General features: G+C 37.1%; 2 protein-coding genes across 13 annotated transcripts in view; one reads left to right on the plus strand and one right to left on the minus strand.

The window, feature by feature from the left end:
• SULF2 (sulfatase 2) overlaps positions 1 to 6,339 on the plus strand; it is a 97,844-nt gene extending 91,505 nt beyond the window's left edge. For 4 of the 5 annotated variants that reach the window (XM_014254129.2, XM_014254131.2, XM_005524889.3 and 1 more), the window contains 6 exons: positions 337 to 506; positions 1,002 to 1,144; positions 1,366 to 1,489; positions 1,973 to 2,003; positions 2,303 to 2,359; positions 3,661 to 6,339. In XM_014254129.2, the coding sequence (XP_014109604.1) occupies positions 337 to 506; positions 1,002 to 1,144; positions 1,366 to 1,489; positions 1,973 to 2,003; positions 2,303 to 2,359; positions 3,661 to 3,691 (556 nt within the window). In that variant the 3' untranslated portion in view covers positions 3,692 to 6,339. The remainder of the gene's footprint in view (positions 1 to 336; positions 507 to 1,001; positions 1,145 to 1,365; positions 1,490 to 1,972; positions 2,004 to 2,302; positions 2,360 to 3,660) is intronic. The other variant, XM_014254130.2, reaches the window with a different exon arrangement.
• A 137-nt stretch (positions 6,340 to 6,476) lies between these two features.
• Positions 6,477 to 18,697, minus strand: part of NCOA3 (nuclear receptor coactivator 3) — a 56,860-nt gene continuing 44,639 nt past the window's right edge. For 5 of the 8 annotated variants that reach the window (XM_088064453.1, XM_088064451.1, XM_088064450.1 and 2 more), the window contains 9 exons: positions 18,018 to 18,206; positions 17,288 to 17,530; positions 15,761 to 15,887; positions 14,876 to 15,047; positions 13,522 to 13,818; positions 11,913 to 12,017; positions 11,299 to 11,524; positions 10,900 to 11,074; positions 6,477 to 10,307 (listed from right to left, as the gene is read on the minus strand). In XM_088064453.1, coding sequence (XP_087920579.1) covers positions 10,046 to 10,307; positions 10,900 to 11,074; positions 11,299 to 11,524; positions 11,913 to 12,017; positions 13,522 to 13,818; positions 14,876 to 15,047; positions 15,761 to 15,887; positions 17,288 to 17,530; positions 18,018 to 18,206 — 1,796 coding nt within the window. In that variant the 3' untranslated portion in view covers positions 6,477 to 10,045. The remainder of the gene's footprint in view (positions 10,308 to 10,899; positions 11,075 to 11,298; positions 11,525 to 11,912; positions 12,018 to 13,521; positions 13,819 to 14,875; positions 15,048 to 15,760; positions 15,888 to 17,287; positions 17,531 to 18,017; positions 18,207 to 18,697) is intronic. The other 3 variants (XM_014254126.2, XM_088064455.1, XM_014254127.2) reach the window with 3 other exon arrangements.

Genomic DNA, 18,697 nt, shown 5'->3' on the forward strand with positions numbered 1-18,697 from the left:
AGTAGCAGTATTCAGTTTATCCTGTATTAAAAAGCATAAGCACAGATACACCTGGGCAAGGAACTAAGCCCATAACAAACTCCTTGTAAATTTTAAGATGAGGTCTCTGCTTTTGAAAACAGCACATTGCAAACCTCAAGCCTACAAGCCCATTTGAGAGATCATCTAAAGAAGAAGAGACCTGAAGAGTGGCTGCTTTTTTTTTTCCAGTGCATGAAACACCTTTTAATTAAAAAATGTGGATTCTTTCCCTCCAAGAGGCTTATTTTATTAGCTACTTTGTCGTGTTTTAGGTATGTTCAAGCCTAACAGTTTGTATGACCCTAATGTGTGCAGGAAAACCATACAGGAGAAAGACAGGCTGTGGCTGCTACGAGAGCAGAGGCGGAAAAAGAAACTGCGCAAATTGCTTAAGAGAATTAAAAATAATGATACATGCAGCATGCCTGGTCTGACCTGCTTCACCCACGACAACCAGCACTGGCAAACTGCTCCCCTGTGGACATGTAAGAATACTGTAAACTAAGGAATAGGTGGGCAATTTTTGGCTAGACTGGGCTGGGATGTTGGGTTGCTAGTAGTTACTGGTTTTATTAGCTCTGTAACCAAAGCCACCTACAGTCTTCTCCATTGTAAGTAATCTCTGTTTCAGTGTCATAATTATTCTTGCACAAAAGGCAAGGAGGTAAAACCAACTGCAAATAACCTACAGATACTAAATTAGTACATTTGTACTTGATCTGCAGGGTATCTCACTATCTGGAATGTTTCACAACCAGAGAAAGCAACTAGACAAGATGTTATTGTAATTAGGCATGTAATGTGGGTTAGGTATGTGCAGAACAAGAAGCTGATGCTGGAAGGCATTCTCTGCTTTAGAGCTCAGGAGTGAGAATGAGAGTAACTGTCTAGGAATAAAGTAATAACATAAACAGAAAGTAATTAGCAGTGCTAAAGACAGAAGCATGTAGCTTATGTCTTTATAACTCTTCAATTTGCAGTGGGCCCCTTCTGTGCCTGTACCAGTGCCAACAACAACACGTACTGGTGTTTGAGGACAATCAACGAGACCCATAACTTCCTGTTCTGTGAATTTGCTACTGGATTTTTGGAGTATTTTGATCTCAATACCGATCCGTATCAGGTATCTGATCACAGACCTTGAGATCACAGCTCAAGAAACATATTGTTACTTATCAACAATAAATTGCAATCATGCAGTATTGCTGCAGGACGTAGTTCAGGCCTGTATCATTTGAACTAGTATAATGTGGCTCTTTCCTGTTACAAATAAACCACCTGTATTACAAAAGTTACCTAATTACAGAGCAGTAGTTATTAACAAGAACTCCCTGTTTATTGCAGCTAATTAATACAGTGAATACGCTCGATAGAGATGTTCTTAATCAAATGCATGTCCAACTCATGGAACTCAGAAGTTGCAGAGGGTATAAGCAATGCAATCCAAGAACTAGGAACATGGATCTTGGTAAGTGCCTCTTCTATTGCACTCACGAACTCCCAAAAGAACCCCAAAGGACTCTTACCATTATGAAACTTGAATGGGTCAAAAGGATTTTAGGATTTACTTATACTAGTAATGTCCAGCTGAGGTGATAGCTGCATTCTCAGATTTTTGTACATGTTCAGTTTGTGTTATGTCATGTTTTTAAGATGAAGAATGACACTTAGCATAGTGAAAAGTATTGTTGAGAGGCAGGAGAAGACGAGGAAGGAAAAATACCGGTGAAAGAATACCCTAATTGCCACTGTGAAGCTCACAGGTCAGTTCAAGTTGGAAGGGACTTCCAGAGTTCTGCTGCAAACTTCTGCTCAGTGCAGGATCAGATGTGAGGGCATGCTAGATTATTCAAGGCACCAGGAAATTTGTTAGTCTTGAGTCTTTAGTTTTTAATTTGATTTACCTCATACAGACAATTTCTACTAACATTGTTAATTTCTCTTCACCTAGGACTTAAAGATGGAAGCTACGAACAGTACAGGTACATTAAAAAAAAAAAAAGTTACATTATTAGTCTTAAGTACTACCATCATGCTGAAAGAGCAAGTGTGGGATTGGGAACCACATGGAAAGGTCTGGCCTGAAAGGGCATTTGAAACACCTTTCCACCCTGCTTGCTTTGAAACATTGGAGCTATTTGTTTCAATGTTACTCTATGTTCTGATCTTAGTAGTCAAAATTCTGGCTGAATTCTTCTTCTTCCTCATCTTTCAGATTGTGGTGCTGGTTGTTTTCTTGGTGATGGTTAACTTTTTTTCTCCTTTTGCTGCTGAAAATTAGGCAGTTTCAGCGTCGAAAATGGCCAGATGTGAAGAGACCATCATCTGCCAAGTCACTGTGAGTTGGGAGCAATTCACTAAAAGCATTAACTTATACTTATCTTTTTCCTTCTCTTTTTGCATGCACCACCTTTTTAACATCATCAGCTGTTCTCACAGAATGCTTAGGAGGAAAGTCCTCTAAATTATGCAAGAAATATGATACTGCCATCATTACTAACAGCTATTGCTGCACAAACCTCTTGGTTATATGTTTTTTGGAAATCTTGGAGCATTAAGGTCAAGGCAATTTCAAACAAGTAAAGGTAGATGCTCAGTTGAAGAAACCAGTTATGGTCAATTGCCAGTAAAAATTAAAGACCAATAAATTGGTTTTGTCTAAATTCAAAGTAGTAGCAGTTACCTAGTGTTGCTGCAGGACACGGTTCAATGTATGATAAGGAAAAGGATAATTTTATTTTGCAACTCCAGTATTTATAGATTCTCGACAATGACCAGGGATTGGATAGTTAGGTTACTACCTTCCCAATCACACTGGTCTTGTGAAACGTCCATCAAAAGACGTTTCTTGGAAAGAACGTATACACATCTATGTTTATAGTTACTTTCCTGGGAAAGTGGCTAGAAACTATGAAAACAAGATCAGAAGGTTTAATTTTCAGGGCAACAACCTAGTGTTTTTTTTACACAATCCAGAAAGAACAAAACCAAGTATCATTTCTCAGGAGTAGTGAGTCATCATGTATTTTCTTGCTCTTTATCCAACTACAGCCTTGTGCTGTGAGCAGAAAAAGGAATTTAAAACAGAAAATAGACTACAAGACAGATTTGTATCTAGAACAGCTTTTTTCTTACCGAGCTGCCCTTTAAAACTTGATGATGACCTGGTAGTTTTCAAACTGCCAGAGCTCAGAAGTGAGGTACAAATTTAAGTATATTAAAAAGTTACCATTGCCTGTTACTGTCTCTGAATCTCCCCTTAAAAAGAAGGCAGAGACTTCAATTCATTAAAAACCATAATGTGCTCTCAAACTGTGCAGCGGAAAGCACAAGTTGAAGTCCCTTCCTAGGCAGTCTGGTCTTCTTGCCTGAGAGGAGTTGCTCATATAATGCAGTGGTTTTATTGCTAATTGAAGAGATCTAAGACTGGCTTTAGAACCAAAAGGAACGTTGAATTAATGAGCTTTGTACAGGCTGAAGTTTCAAACACCATTTGTTTCTGTCGTACACCTGCTATGCTTTTATTGGTGGTTCACAGTGTTTCCATTGTTTTTTACTGTATGGATCCATTAAAAATACTTTTCTTACTGCTTTCTACTAGAATATTATACACTAAACTGCATTTATTTTATTTTAAAGAGGACAACTATGGGAAGGCTGGGAGGGCTAATCTCCCCCAACTGCTGCACCTCCATGAGGATACAAACTGGACGGGACTTGAATCCATGTACAGACTAAATGAATTGTAACATTCACCTGAAGGACTGGATAAGTCTGAGGCTGAAACAGAATGTTTGCACTGCTGAGCTGAACAGAAGCAGTGAAATTATAGGAAATGCTATATTTTCAGAAATACAGGTCTCTGAAATCCACTATTGTACCTGCTTTTTTGCTTTGGATTATACCTCACCTGCTTCACCAGGCATTTTACTTCAAGAAGACACAACTAATGCTGATTCAGGAATTGACAGAGGAGGAAACCCAGCCACATCCCAAAGAGGACTGCCATTGCAGTGGCAGTATTTACACAGACAGCTGAAGGGACCTTAAAACAATTTCCAGTTCATCAGTGTATCTTTAGTTGTCATGAGAAAAACTTCAAAGCCAAGTACAACTCTGAAGCAAGATGTAGAAAACGAGGATGCTTTTGCTTATCACTGGGGTAAAGGTAATGTTGAAAAGAACTTTGAAAAGATTCAGGAAGTGAAGTCAGCAGCACCAAGTGTTCTCAACACCATGGCATTTCTTCAACTTCCTCCAAGGATACATTTTAGTTCCACATCTACTTGTCCATCGTATTGTCACTACAAAGATTAGAGAAAATCTTGACTACAGGATGCCAGATTTTTGGAGGAGTTGTGTAAATATTGATCAGTGTACTGTTTGAAAATAAATTCCTTCAGGTTGTGAAGAAATTTGTTAATAAAAAAGAGTGTAATGCCCACACACCATTTCTCAAAATGCTAAGGTACTGAAAAATCTTAGTAACCCTAATGTACATCTTAAATTTTAACAAAATCAGATTTGCAGGAACTTTTTTTATGTAGTAATATTATACTGTAAGTTCAAAACCAAAACAGTTCCTTTGAAAAAGCAGCATTTGCTTTGCAGTGTAACTTTCACATTTATTTTTATAAAAGGCAGCTCTGAGAGTTCAACACTTAGAGTCAATAATCTAGTTATACTTCAGTCTGCAAAAAAATAAATGTTCTGAATGACAGTTACTGTTCAAAGGCTTTCATAGGGGAAAAAAACCTATAATTTTACTAAGGAAGCACAGTGTACAGAATTATCTTAGTAGTTTCATAAGGGCATTATTACATATGTTGTAGTACAGGCACTAGTGGTGAGATTCGTATTTATCATTTGTATCATGTTACTTTGCTACGTGTTTTTAAAGGCAAATGCCTGAGGGTGCTTATGGGACAGACTCAACCAACTGTGGCCTTCACTCCTAACGAAGACGTATTTTTTTCAAATTGCAAACCTTACTTGCCCTTGTAGAAATGCAATATAAAAATATAGCACGGAAATGATTTTGAAACCCCTCCTGCTTTTGCAATTAGGAAAATCTAGAATTATATCCAGGCATATAGATCCCTGGTACCACAACCCCATACTCAAAAAATGTACTTTAATTTAGGAATGAGAAAAAAACCCTCCTCAAAAAGCAGAGGTGAAGTCTTTGTATATGCTAAGTAAGATTGGGCTTGAGCATTTGTATCACATGTGGTAAGTCAAATACATTACCCAAAACTTCCTTGCAAGCTTTTTTAAATTATGGAAGTAAAATCTGAATGTCTGTCTTATTCTAGCCATGTATTTTCATTATAACTTGTTAAAATTTCATGGATTATCAGAAAAATCTACTAGATGATGAGATCCTGGATTCATACAAGTAAGTAAAAAAATACTTAAGTTCCCCAAAAACACCTTTTTTTTTTTTTTTGCTTTCCAGGGAAAAGTTTTAGCTATCTGCCATTCCCAGTGTGCATGGAGAAAGAATATGAGGTTAGATTTTTAAAAAATTTGCATGCCCTTGTGTGTTTAGCCCATAGTCTCTGGCAAGGTGAGGCTGTGACTGTTAAAATCCTGTAGGGCTAGTGTTACTGCACATGTTACTCATCAGTCAGAAGGTTGAAAAGTTATCTTGTCCCTTTATAGAATATACTGAGCTGTGAGACTTGCATGTGACACAAGCAGCTGATATTTAATGAAAGGTATGTTGTTTCCAAGTTTGGGGAAAGATACCACCTCTTCTTTCAGCTCTTCTAGAGCTTGCTATTTAAGTTGAAAAAGACATAATTTCTAGGTGCTGCCAGTGCAAAATGTGTACCTCATAAGTGAAAGGTCTCAGCTTTTACAGCCAACTAGGATAAAATGTAAATCATTCTTCATACACAGTTTTCATCAGTAATAGCAGGGAATTTTCTTGGATCTTTACTGGGTAATCAGCCTTAAAGTATTAGCTCATACAGTGTCACCAAGTTCTGATTTTAAATAGAAACCTTTATTTACATTAATATCCAAACACAGAAACTAGAAGGGCAGTAACACCTTACAACCAACCCTTTTATAATAAATCAGTCCCCATGATTTTTCTGTTTTGCAAAATAAAGATACAGATATTTCAAGCAATACTTATAAATGTAATCTAAACTTAGATGCAATTCTCAATACCGTATGCCTTCTCCTGAGAATTTTTTAAAATATTGCTCTCAGAATTACATGGTTTCACACTTGCTGTATCATTCTGTCATCGGGTAGTCTGCACATAAATTCTATAATAAAAGGTGTGCGAATTGGTGCAACATTCAAGTAAGTTTTGTCTTGTGACAGAAAAGTGTTCTGAATTTCTCACTTTGGAAGCTGTATTTTAGGCCAAGAAATAAGTACACTACATATGAGTTTAATAAACACATTTTTCTTTGATCACAGATTTTTTGTGATCAAAAAAAGTAACAGAGACATAGAAAAACAACATTCATCTATGCAGCAGTGATCAGAGGTTGCTATATTAGTTAATTCATCTCTTAGTGCTGAATAATGTTACATGGGTTTTGTTTTAAAAAAATTCAGAAAAATCTACTGCTATAGGACCAGAGCAACATTGATGGTGGTAACTAAATGCCGAGAGACTTCAAACTAGATGTACTATTTAGTGCTGCCACAAAAGATGCCATCAATGCATTTTAAAATTGCCCCCTTGCCCCTTCATCAAGTTTAAACTAAAAAGCTTTTAATTCAGAAAAGAGTAGGTACTGGAAAGTGCCAACATTCTAAGCGGATGAGAAAAGGATGAGCCTTTATAATGGCAGTCAGGTAAGTACCAGTTATACATAGATGTATATACAGAATTACTAATTTTAAAAGAAATCATACTGCAATATGTATATAGCAATATATAGTTTAACAGCTCACCTAATGAAAGCGAGCAGTGTTTGTAGTTTCCATCAGTATAATGAACAACTACAAAATATGACTATTTCTCTGCTCTGATTTGATATAAAAGGCAAGGGATTGTTGCCTTTCACCCTCAGTAAGCAGCATTTGCGCAAAAAATAGATATGTTCCAAGAAATGAAAAGATAAAAGTTCCCTAGGCTTTTAGAAGTTTTGCATTATAAACACACATTAATTGGACTGAAAATTTCAAATAAATGCTATGATAATCTATATACTCAGTACTAGTGGAAGAGACAGGGTTGCATGAAGTAGATTGACTGGCTACATTCCCTTTGAAACAGAGTTGGCTAGGTGCTAAGGATAAATTTCTGAGAATATTCATACTGAAACTTCTGTTAAAATGAAAGATCACTGAACAGTCCGAACAATAAAACACCCTCTTGCTAACCGAGAATAAGCAAAAAAGAACACAGATCAGGGTTTTTTTTTGTTTCTTTTACTCACTTGGGAGAAATCAGTTTTCCATTATACAGTGAACAACAGAACAGAAGCACCACACATCTTAAACATTTCTGGGTCATCCCTTATGAAGGTTTAGCAGTTTAATTCCTTGTAACTGCAAAAAGTGCAAAGCACCCAAAATGGAGGTGGGGAAAAAACCCCCCATGCTATCACCAAATAATATGTAACCAGACTTAAATACTACTAGGACAGAAATCTGCTTAAAAAATACATTCGTTAATATTAGAACAAGCCAATAAGGTGTAGACATTTGGATAAAGTGTGGCTTAACATCCTTAAAGACTGCTGGATGTTACGTAACAACAAATATTTTGCAACAGACAAACATTTTCAAAGAACATTCAGTGTTCATTAAAATTGACCAAAAAGACAATCCAGATTCATCAATTGAAAAGGCAACCTATTACAAACAGACGTGTCTGTCCTGACAAGTTGTAAGATCTTACAATGCAGAGCCACCTTGTCAAATTGCCAAAGGTAAAAAGAAGTTTAACAAAAGTGCTCACAGGTGGAGGAAGTATTGAACAACCGGTTTTATTTTTTTATAAAAAGCTCTGTGTAAAAGATGTAAAAATAAATGAAGTGTTGAAGACCAAAGAAGAGAAATATGTGGGCCAAAGTCACCCAGCTTTCAGAGTCCTTAAATTTAGTAAAAAAAAAAAAAATTAAAAAAAAAAAAAAAATTCTGTTTGGACCTCAACTACACTCAGTTTCCAGAAGTCAATGGCGTTAAATATTCAGCTTCACAAACTCTGCAAAAATGAGTTAGTGACCTACAAAAGTCATATATATAATACACTATTTTAAAGATCCTATTTACAAAATTTATTCACAAAAAAGACTGCAAAATTCTGATTCTGCCTGCAGTGTTTTGCCTTGAGTTTTCTGAAGTTATTTTCAAAGAAAGATGAAAGATTATTGCTCTCATTTCCATACACAGAAAACATTACATTATGCAGTCTTTTGAAATCATTTTTAAGACTGTGTTTGAGAAGGAACATGAGTACACCCTATCTTCATATTAAGTAATTATCAAAGATATTGCATTAATCCATTATATAGTCTTCTATAAAGTGCACTCAGCTGCACAGCAATATGTAAATATTAGTCACAATTGTGTTTAAATAATTTAAATTGTTCACCCTCTTTTTAACCCTTGGCTTCAACAGATAGGATTTTGGACTAACATGTGCCAATTAATTTTGCACTGCTACTTTGCTTGGAAAATCCCTGACTCTCAGGGTAAGAGACTAAAAGCAGCATTTATATTCAGGAATTCATATAAAAGAGTCAAGGCTAAGAACTACATTCTCTGACAGATATTATTATTAGAGAAGTCAGGAAATTCTTACCACCGTGACTTCTCTGGGCACTTTTGTCTGCCTGGGCTCAACGCCTTTGGATAGCTACAGTAAACAGGTAAGTTATACCAGGAGTCTACCCATGAAATGTATTAAAATGGCATTACCAAATTCACATTTCTAGAGGAAGAGTGCCAAAAATATTAACCACAACATACAGTAATACATAGGCTGCTTCTACTAAAATGTATTTTTGTTGGGTACGGGGTTTTTTTGGTTTGTTTTCCTCTCGATGAGGAAACTGATCACTGGTTTCTGTAAGCCCAGTATGACTTGCCATGAAGAATGTGTCATTTTACTTTCTAACACCAGTGCATTCAGCCATTCTTGTTTCAAGATGTGGTTCTATATGTCAGCAGTATTTCTGTTAAAGAAAAGATACTTTGATCAGAGAAGACATCTTTACTGAAAGAAATCGTTCATGTACTGTATTTGGAAGAAGGAACTATTGGCAATAAATGCTTAGAAGCAGAATAGCTTCTTAGTGCTTCAATTTGAAAAAAATTTTTTAGAAAATAAATGCTGTCCTAGAATTTCCTAAACGCACTATTTGGGTAACTTTATGTCACATAGATTTGGAGAATCTGACATTTCAGCTTTATATTCTCCTCTTTATGAAAGGCATTTTTTTGTATCAAAGTCCTCCAAACCTTTACTTACCCCACAGAAAGCCTCATTATTCTGCTCTGAGGACTGCTTCCTCAGATATGCTGGATAAAATTTCATGAGATACTTTCTACTTGAATAGATTTAGCTTCTGTCAGTGTCATGTTGCTCATCCTAGGTAGTTTGTGGAAAGATTGTATCAAAAGTGTAGTTTGTATTTCAGCTTTCTTTTCTGTGCCTGTTACTAGCACATTGTCACCTTACACGAGGGGGTCTAAATTTTCCATAGTTTCTGGCTATGCATAACTTTTTCTAAGGTATTGTAAGGGCAAGTGTCACTATCAGTATCATTACCAGAAGGATACTGCACTATCAGGACTCTTAGCCTGACTTGTAAGAGCTCTTATATACAATTTTCAAGATCCGCTGAAGATGCATTTGACAATGTCCATGGGTTTTTTTACTGAGCTTTCTCCAGCTTCAGAAGTATTTCATCATCCTTTGTGCAGTTTAAGGCTTGATCCTACCCATGATACTTCAAAGTCAACAGTTAATCCCAGCATACAGCTTGGGTTCATTGTAAATTTGCTTATGTATCATCAAAAAGAAAGTATCTCTTAGGACATAAAATTAATATTCCCACAGATGCAAATACAAGCGAGATAACTGAGAGCAGGATTGTGCCAGAGGAGTGGACTCAATGGAAAAAGAGTCAGCAAATCTTTTCATCAGTCTCAATGTACGACTTACCTGGTCTGGACCCATAGGCAGTCCTGACATAGGCATGGTATTAATACTCATCTGTCCAATGTGGCCACTGCTGCCATTCATGTGCATCATACTGTACACTGCTGGGTTACCTTGATGGCTGAACTGCTGCTGGGGAAAAGAACTGAAGTACAAAAGGACAAATAAAATCACCTTCCAAGAAGTTTACACACTGATGTATTGCCTTCCCTGCACCAGCTGTCAACATGTGAAAGATAAAACTATTTTCACATTTACCTGTAGTATCTAGCATGGAATTTTCTTTTACCTAGTATCTAACATGGAAACTCCCCCTCCCAAAAGGAATTTATGTTTTTAGAAATGCACAGTTGTATGTGTATGCCTAATGGAACATTTTTGGAAGCTACTATTACAGCTGTATCATCCATTATAATACTATTTGATATTTTGTATTTCACCACCCCCTTCCCCAAGTTATTTTTTTCTTTAAATATTAAGTTAATATTTAAAGACTGTTGCTTCTGGTTACAAAAATTGTAGAGGTTCAATATGAATCAATGGAGCTAAGCATAAAATACACTTAATCATTTTATTTCCTGAATCAGAGCAGGATGAAGGACAACACAGATACTAGGAAGACAGTTACTTTTTCCTCTAGTAAATCCTTTTCCTGCTACATGCTATTTAACATAGTTTCTACCTCCAGCAAAATGAAAGACACTTTTTGAGAAACGGGTTGTAATCATGAAGTTCACCTGTTTCTGGGCATGCTTCCTGAGGGCCAGCCCTTCATCTCTGAGGACTGGTACATTGTTGCTGACTGAGGATGCTGCAGCATAGGGTTCTGTGAGGGTCCAATTCTTGATGATATCATTGGATTGGGAGGGCTTGATACTCTACTAAATGCAGATTCAGGTTGCTGGCTTATTCCTTAAAATAAAACAAAGGAATCAGACACAATTAACTTCAGTTATCATCACCTAGTACTTCTAGTTTATCTTCTTGCAGTGATTGGAAGGGGAAAAGTCATCCTTTTTTGTAGCAGTATATTCCACTTTTCAGAATGATTCGTATTTAGGTAGTTTGGATTAATAAAAAAAAAGGGGAAAGAACAAATGAAAAAAAAAAAGCGCCAAACATGTTAGTACTAGTACCATAATTAGGTGGATAGGGGAATTGCTGTGAAGGAACTGGAGCCATTGGAGGGCCTGTCAAAGCACTATCCATGCTTCCTGAGGCTGTCACATTTGGTGGTGGACTGAAGGCCTGAGGTTGCTGTTGCTGTTGCATCATCATTGCCATCCTCTGTTGTCTAAAATGGTGACTTATCAGTTCCCTGTTTCGCTGAGCCACCATTTGAGCATTAAGAAAACCTTGCTGCTATCCCCCAGAGAGAAGAAAAATCGTATTAGAAGATGCTTTTACAAATAAAATCATATCAGAGTCAATCAAATTCATTCCTAAGACAGAAAGTCAAGAAAAACCCACAGCCAGTACAAAAAATAGTAATCAAAATATTAAGACAAAAGTTTCAATTAAACTGTCAGTAGTGCTAAACAAATGATGATATTTTACACAGAAAGACCTGGCATACTCAATTGACAGCATGACATAATGAACAAATCCCCCTGCAATCTCAGGAATAAGGGAGGTAAAAATCCCCCTTTTTCCTTAAATTATGCAGAGGAACAAAACCAAAGAGGAATGTTGTAAAGCCACGAAAGAAGGCTGAAATTCTAAACAGATGGCTACTGTAATAAGTACTTACCTGGGATCCCACCTGTGGCTGCATAACTGGTCTCATCACTGAGTTAGTACCGCTTACTGGATTTTCCATTTTTATTTCAAGCGTTTGATGGGTCTGATTCATAAACTTGGAAAAAAGACATTTTAACACTATTAGCTTGAAAATAACAGTATCTGAACAAAGTAATGGCAACTCCTGCAAAAAACACTTTCTTTACAGACCTCTTGAATCCATAAAGTGCAATGGCTAATTTCTGCGTTGTCTAATGTACATGAAGAACCAAACTATTTGTTTAAATAGCACAAACACACAAAAAGAAAAACCCTTCAAACAGTGCAGCATTAACTGGCTTTGGTTTTTTATTTCCCTTGAAATGAGCACCCCTTAGGAATAAAGAGCAGACTATCTATTTGTTTCGAACAATTAGTGTCACAGAAAACAAAGAGAGAACACAGTATTTCCTAACACTGCCCATTCCATGTGTGGAGACAAAAGGGTTGAAAAATGGAAGATTGTCAAGGAGAGAGAAGAAGTTGTTTTTAGAATGGTTTTCTCTCAAGGACCAACCATGCACCTGGGAGATGTTAGAAAATACCCCGGCTGAGAAAATTCATGTATTTATGTTTGCTCTCAGATGTTGTCTGTCTATAGAGAAGAAATGGAATTTTCTCACAAAAGACAGCAGGATGTTGTTAAAGATTTTTAAAAGCCTTTCCCATATACTTGGGCCTCTCTGTAAAGGTGGGGGAAGGGAGATAAGAGGGTTTGGAGATGTGAAACTACAGCCTGGTGAAGGACTGTGCATGCTCCAGGCCCTTTTGATATGGAATGCAGAGCTGAGGCCTGGGTGCTTTTTGCCCCTGCTAAAATGAGTTTAGCAATATACGTGTCTCTGTTTTTTGGAATCCAAGATGATGGAATAAACCTACTCTTTGCACTTCAGCTGTGTTGTTGTTGCCATCTGCATGTATTCTGTTCACACACCATGTCACACAGCAGTAGTTCAGTTTTCCTAGTTTTATTTGCACACTGTATTTAATACCAAGCCTGCATTTTCACATGGGGAAATCAATGCTGAATCCTTAATCATGCACCAATTTTTTAAGGAGTGTTCTCAACCTAGTGTAAAGATCTATGTGTCTGTATCCTCTCACCCTTCATCCGAAGAAAATACCTGAGATGACATCAAATCACCAAATGGAAAGCAAACCCATATATCAATAAGCCAAAATGATTAGTTAGAAAGCACAGTGGGAAGAAAGCAACACCTGATTTACAGAAGAAATACAGCTCCTTGAATGTGCTAGCTGTGAGGTTCTGAAAAAATAGAGATCATGCAGTTACATTGTACAAAAGCACTGTTTTAACTAGCAGTAGTTTTGTGTGCTGCAGGAACCAATCCAGTCTGTAGCTGGGGAAGCTGATGAAGGAGAAACACTTGTCCTAATAAATGTTCTTCCACTCCTACAGCCATCAGGTTCAATGAGAACCACTGTCAAAATAAAAGATCCACCCTCTCAATTGTCTTTTGTAATGTCCATTGTTATGTATGTGAAGCAACACAATTCTGTGTGCAACTGATTCCATTCTGAAACATGAAGGAAGTGAAAATGTAGGAACAAAGAATTACCTGCTGTCCCTGGAGCCTCTGCTGGAGCTGCATGCGCAGCTGCTTTGGTGTGTTGGCGCGAGGTCTCATCACATTTGCTCGGGGATGCAAACTTTGCAGAGGAAAATTGCTTGGTTGGCTCATCTGATTCATCACTGAATTAAAAGACGGCTGTTGTCCCTGGATGTTACTAAAACCTCCTGGCATTGCTACCCCTTGCCCTTGATAGGGTTGACCATATAACAAAGGCTTCTGGTCAATCATAACTGAAGATTCCTGACCTTGAAATGAATCTTGTTTGGGTTCCAAAGCTTGTCCCTTGAACAGATACAGAAGCGCTTTCACTAGTATATATAGAATTCCTAAAGAAGCAATAAAGTTAACACAGCATTGTTGCCCTGAAAACTCAGCTTCTGAGCTTGCTAACAGTTTTCTAAGGACTTTCCCAGGACAGTAACTGTAAACATAGATATGTGTACATTCTTTCTGTTACACATCTTGTGATGGGCATCTCTCATGGCCAGTGCAGTGGGGAAGTGTTATCCTGACCATCCAATCCCTGGCCGTGGTCAGAAGCCTATAAATCCTGGCCGGAAAAATAAACTTTCTCTTCTTTTTGCCACACCTCGACCTGTGTGCATGTGATCTATTCATCTTCAGCGGCAACACAGCATAATACACCAGCCAGCAATTTTTTGGATAGAACATAGCATGGACAACTACTGTTAGTTCTGTGTCAAAACTAATGAAATAGCAAAAGTGATTTATACTAATAACCATTATTTTTAAATCAATTTTGCTACACGCTGCATACACAGGCAGACCAGTGTCACCATTCAAGCTCTTCTGCACTTTTTGATGGTATTTGTACAAATGATAGTGTCATGTTATGAGTCTTAGCAACTTCCAAATTACAGAATTTCTTTTTCCTGTTTGCTAGCCATGCAAATTCAACCTGGAGCTGAAGGAGAGGGAAGCATCCACATCACTGCCAGTCAATTAATTCACAGCCTAAGCTCAGCTGATGGCAGGCTACTAAGGAAACCCAACACAATTTTCAGCTTATAGAATTATAATGAATTACACCCACACTAATGAACTCCAACCTATAAATAGCAAGGCATTATGCAATAAACTTCTGTAAGAATATGCCACTTTATATTTCTTGTCATGCACAAGAAATTTAATCCATACTGAGCTTCAGTACCCATTGAACATCGCTAGTCAATGTAAAGGTTTCCAAAGGGAAATATATGACTATGAAGATGATGTGAGGAGATGAAGTAAATGAGCAGGCCCTCTTCACTTTCTTTTCAAGTAACAAAAATAATACTGGTCTTTGGAACATAAATGGCCAAAATATCTGTTTACTTACTTGGTTTACAAGATCAGGAATTCCTAATGCTCTGTCAATTTCTTCCAGACCTGTGACATCTGTATTACTCAGTAATGTGTGCAGCTGATCCAGAAGTGCCCTTTCATCATTCTGGCCTTCCATGTTTGGTGCCGAACATAAAAGATCATCCAAAGAGCTTCTAACTAATTGTCTATAAATAAAAAAAACCAACAAAACACTAAAATAATAGAATCAATAAGGTTGGAAAAGACCTTCAAGATCATGGAGACCAACCTTTGAGTGAATACCACCTTGTCAATCACACTTACAGCACGAAGTGCAACATCAATTTTTTTCTTGAACACATTAGGAATGGTATCTCCACCACCTGCCTGGGTAGCCTGTTCCAATGCCTGACCACTCTTTCAGTGAAGAAATTCATTACAACCATTACAAGGAAAACTAGTTTTTATATAATGTATTGACCTGGGTATGATTAAGTATTATAGTCACCCAGATGACTGAAGTAAGATTTAACAACTTAAATCCCAAATTTATGTCCTAAAATGTCCATCAGCCTTCTGTGCATCCTTGAATACACATAAATTCTGTTTTGTCCTGGCTTCTGCCATGTGCCACAGAGTGATGATTTCAGAGTCCCCTCTCTTTCTTCTGTGCCTCCCAACTCAAGGATTGATCAATTTTATTAACAATGCCTTTTGTGAAGCTGGGTTAAAAAATATCCAGTGTCAGATCATCAGCAGAAAGGAAACATTTCTGAAACACTCCAGAAATGGAATTCTGGCTGCAATCTGTTATCCCCACTGTGTATGCTACACAATTTTATTTCCAGGTCTTAAATTCTTCCGACAGACAGCAAACAGTTTGTATTGAGAAATACCTTAAAACCTTCCCCAATTCTACCTGTTTTGTGAACCCCGTGATGCTTGCTCCATGGACATCATATTGTCAGGCCACAATCCAGGTTGGTTAGAAGGTCCAGGCTGTCCATACAGATTTCCTCCCATGTCAACATTTATCTCATTTGGCCCTGCAAGGTGAAACATTTCTGTATTTTTTAAAAACCAAAGGTCTCATCTTGCTCTCCTAGTGTTCACATTAGGATGATCACACAAATTGTCAAGCAGCTTTGTGAGCTTTCCATTATGTTTTACAGTGTATGCACACATAAACTGACAGTCAAGGTAATTTCACATATATAAGACAACAGATCAGACAGCAATCTAGACCTGCTACCCTTTTAGAGCAGAATTGCTATTTCTAATCCTTTAGCCTCTAAAGGATTAGAAATTCAGGCGCACAATAGACATAGCACTTTACATGAAAAACAAAACCCCAACAAAAATTCTGGACAATGACATCTGGGTACCAGCAAAGATAGAGTCATAGTGACATCAAAATCTGGCATTTTAAATTCCAACACAGAGTTGAAATCAAAAGAAACAGGAAGTATACATAACATTTTGCTCTTTGGGAGTGCTTTCTTCCTTCTACCTATCCAGGGACATACAGCACTACATAGGAGAGTTTATGTCATTCCATTATTTCCCAGTATCTGTATGAATCACCCAGCATCTACGATTTCTAGGAAGTTAGGCTGGAAAATTCTGACTTAGTCAGGACTGCACAAATTTCTTCTGTATTTAATCTTATATCCATTTGTTGCATTGAAATAGTAAGTCTGTTTAAGAGAGCTGGTAGCTTTCCATTATAAGGAAGTAATGCTGTCTATTTAAGCTGATTCAGGGCATACTGGTATTGGCACAGTAGACTGGAGAATTTTAGCTCTATAGTAAACCTTTGTTAAGACATATAGAACAGAAAAAACCCGCAGGCATTAAGACTGCTCATATTTTAGACACACGGCTTATTTTCTCTCATGCACACATGAATACTTTGAAGAAAAACAGTATTTGCAATATGGATTTATATGAAATTTGGCTACTTCATGTGAAAAGAATTTTGAAATACTTGAGAGAAAAACTTCTTTAAAAGACATTGATTACCAAGAAGTTAACAGGAAAAGAACAAAACAAAAACAAAACAAAAAAAACCAAATCTATATCATATAGGATGAATTAAATTAACCACAATCCTAGTATCTTCACATATGGAGTCATAGTTGCCATTTAGCTCCTGGAATTTAGCAGAGAATTATTGCACTAAAGAAATACACAGAAATTATCCCCCATGAAATCTCAGGACCCAGGACAAATTATTTGTGTATGAGATACACAGCACCAGAAGAAAACAAGAACATCACCAAAAAGTCATAAAACGTCATAGTGAACGAACGTAGTGAGTTTCTACCTCAAAAAGCCTTTCAATGAAAAACTAGCATTTTACCAGAAGTGCAAAGATTCTTCTGATGAATGCTCACCAAGAAACCAGTGAGACAGTGCTATGTAGGACAGTAAATTAAGAACTTACTCATGTGAATCATTTGCTGTTGCAGCATTGGCCTAGCACCAGGTATGCTGTTAGAGCGAACAGGCAGCCCAGACACAGAGCCAGCCTCTGGGGTCCTCGGAAGGGCTGCACTAAATTCAGGTCCCGGTCTCAACACTGAAGCAGAACTTGCAGATTCCAATCTGCAATTCACTTTGGAGTTTGGCAAACCCCAGTCTCCTGACTGATGTTGATTCATCACCAGATTTCTGCTGGGAGCACTTGCTATAATAAAGAGCAGAAAACACAAAAATTTATTATCTGGAATACATGATGTATTTTGTTTTTAGAATTATTTTCCTATTTCACCAGGAGCAATTGGCTCAAGTCCTACAAAAGCATCTAGAGCTCACCATGCCGAGTTCTAAATCATAAAGAAATTATATGAGTCTAAATATATGTAAAATTCATAATGACTGGCTGCCACTGTGAACTGTTCTTGCTTCTATATATCAAAAGCACATGTTAAATTAAAAACTCAAGACAGCAAAAAATAATTTAACTAATGAAAGTACTGGTAATGCACAGACAGTGAACAGTTGTGCTTATAATTTTAGCTAAGATAATAATTCAGAAGTATTAATGATGGTAAAATTAAAATTCTTTAATGTTAAAGGTTCTTCTAACTCAAATTTGTATTTTAATCTGGCAACTTTTTTACATAAGAGCTATTTCCTTTACAATGAGAGCTGTTTGTATGCAACCAACAAACCCAGATTTGCTCCAAAATTTTCTTGATTTTCAACCATTCTTGGACTTCCACTGATCAAGTTTTGCTTTTGTAACATGGAGAACGCATTGACATTCCTCACTGAAGCACCTGAGCCCATAGGGCTGTCTAAGGACAAGGCTCTGTTAAAAGGTGGGCGGGTAGTCTGCACAGACTGGGGACTCTTCACACCTGTTAAAGAATTAAAAGATGCATGCAACTGTATATTTTAAATAAAATATGCTATTAATGACTTAAATTAGTCTCATCTCTTTATAAGCTCATATACTTGATCTTAAGCAAGCCAGGAACAGTTATGTTACTTATGTTTTCATAACAAAAATTCACATTTTGAACACATACTTAGGACCTTTTGCAGGAAAAGACAAAGGCAGTTCCCTTTGGCCCTACACAGAAAAAGAGGTTCATTTTAATTTAAGTTCTGTAATGAACTTATTATTACAGACTTCTTGATAGATGTAAGTGGACTGCCCTGACTTTGGTTAACTCACACATGGAAGTAGAAACAAATAGTTCTGTTTGGAACAGCAGAAATCCAGATATGTTGTGTTCCTGAGCACAGTGTCCTCTACAGACAATTAACCCACAAATCACCGTGCTTCACAGCCAATAGTGACAGTGACCTTATGTGTTCTTGTACCTGGTTTTATATTTTTTCATTA

Source organism: Pseudopodoces humilis, chromosome 19 (genome assembly GCF_049639895.1).
Source record: "Pseudopodoces humilis isolate 2021_Gansu_Grassland_sample_001 chromosome 19, ASM4963989v1, whole genome shotgun sequence".
NCBI lineage: Eukaryota > Metazoa > Chordata > Aves > Passeriformes > Paridae > Pseudopodoces > Pseudopodoces humilis.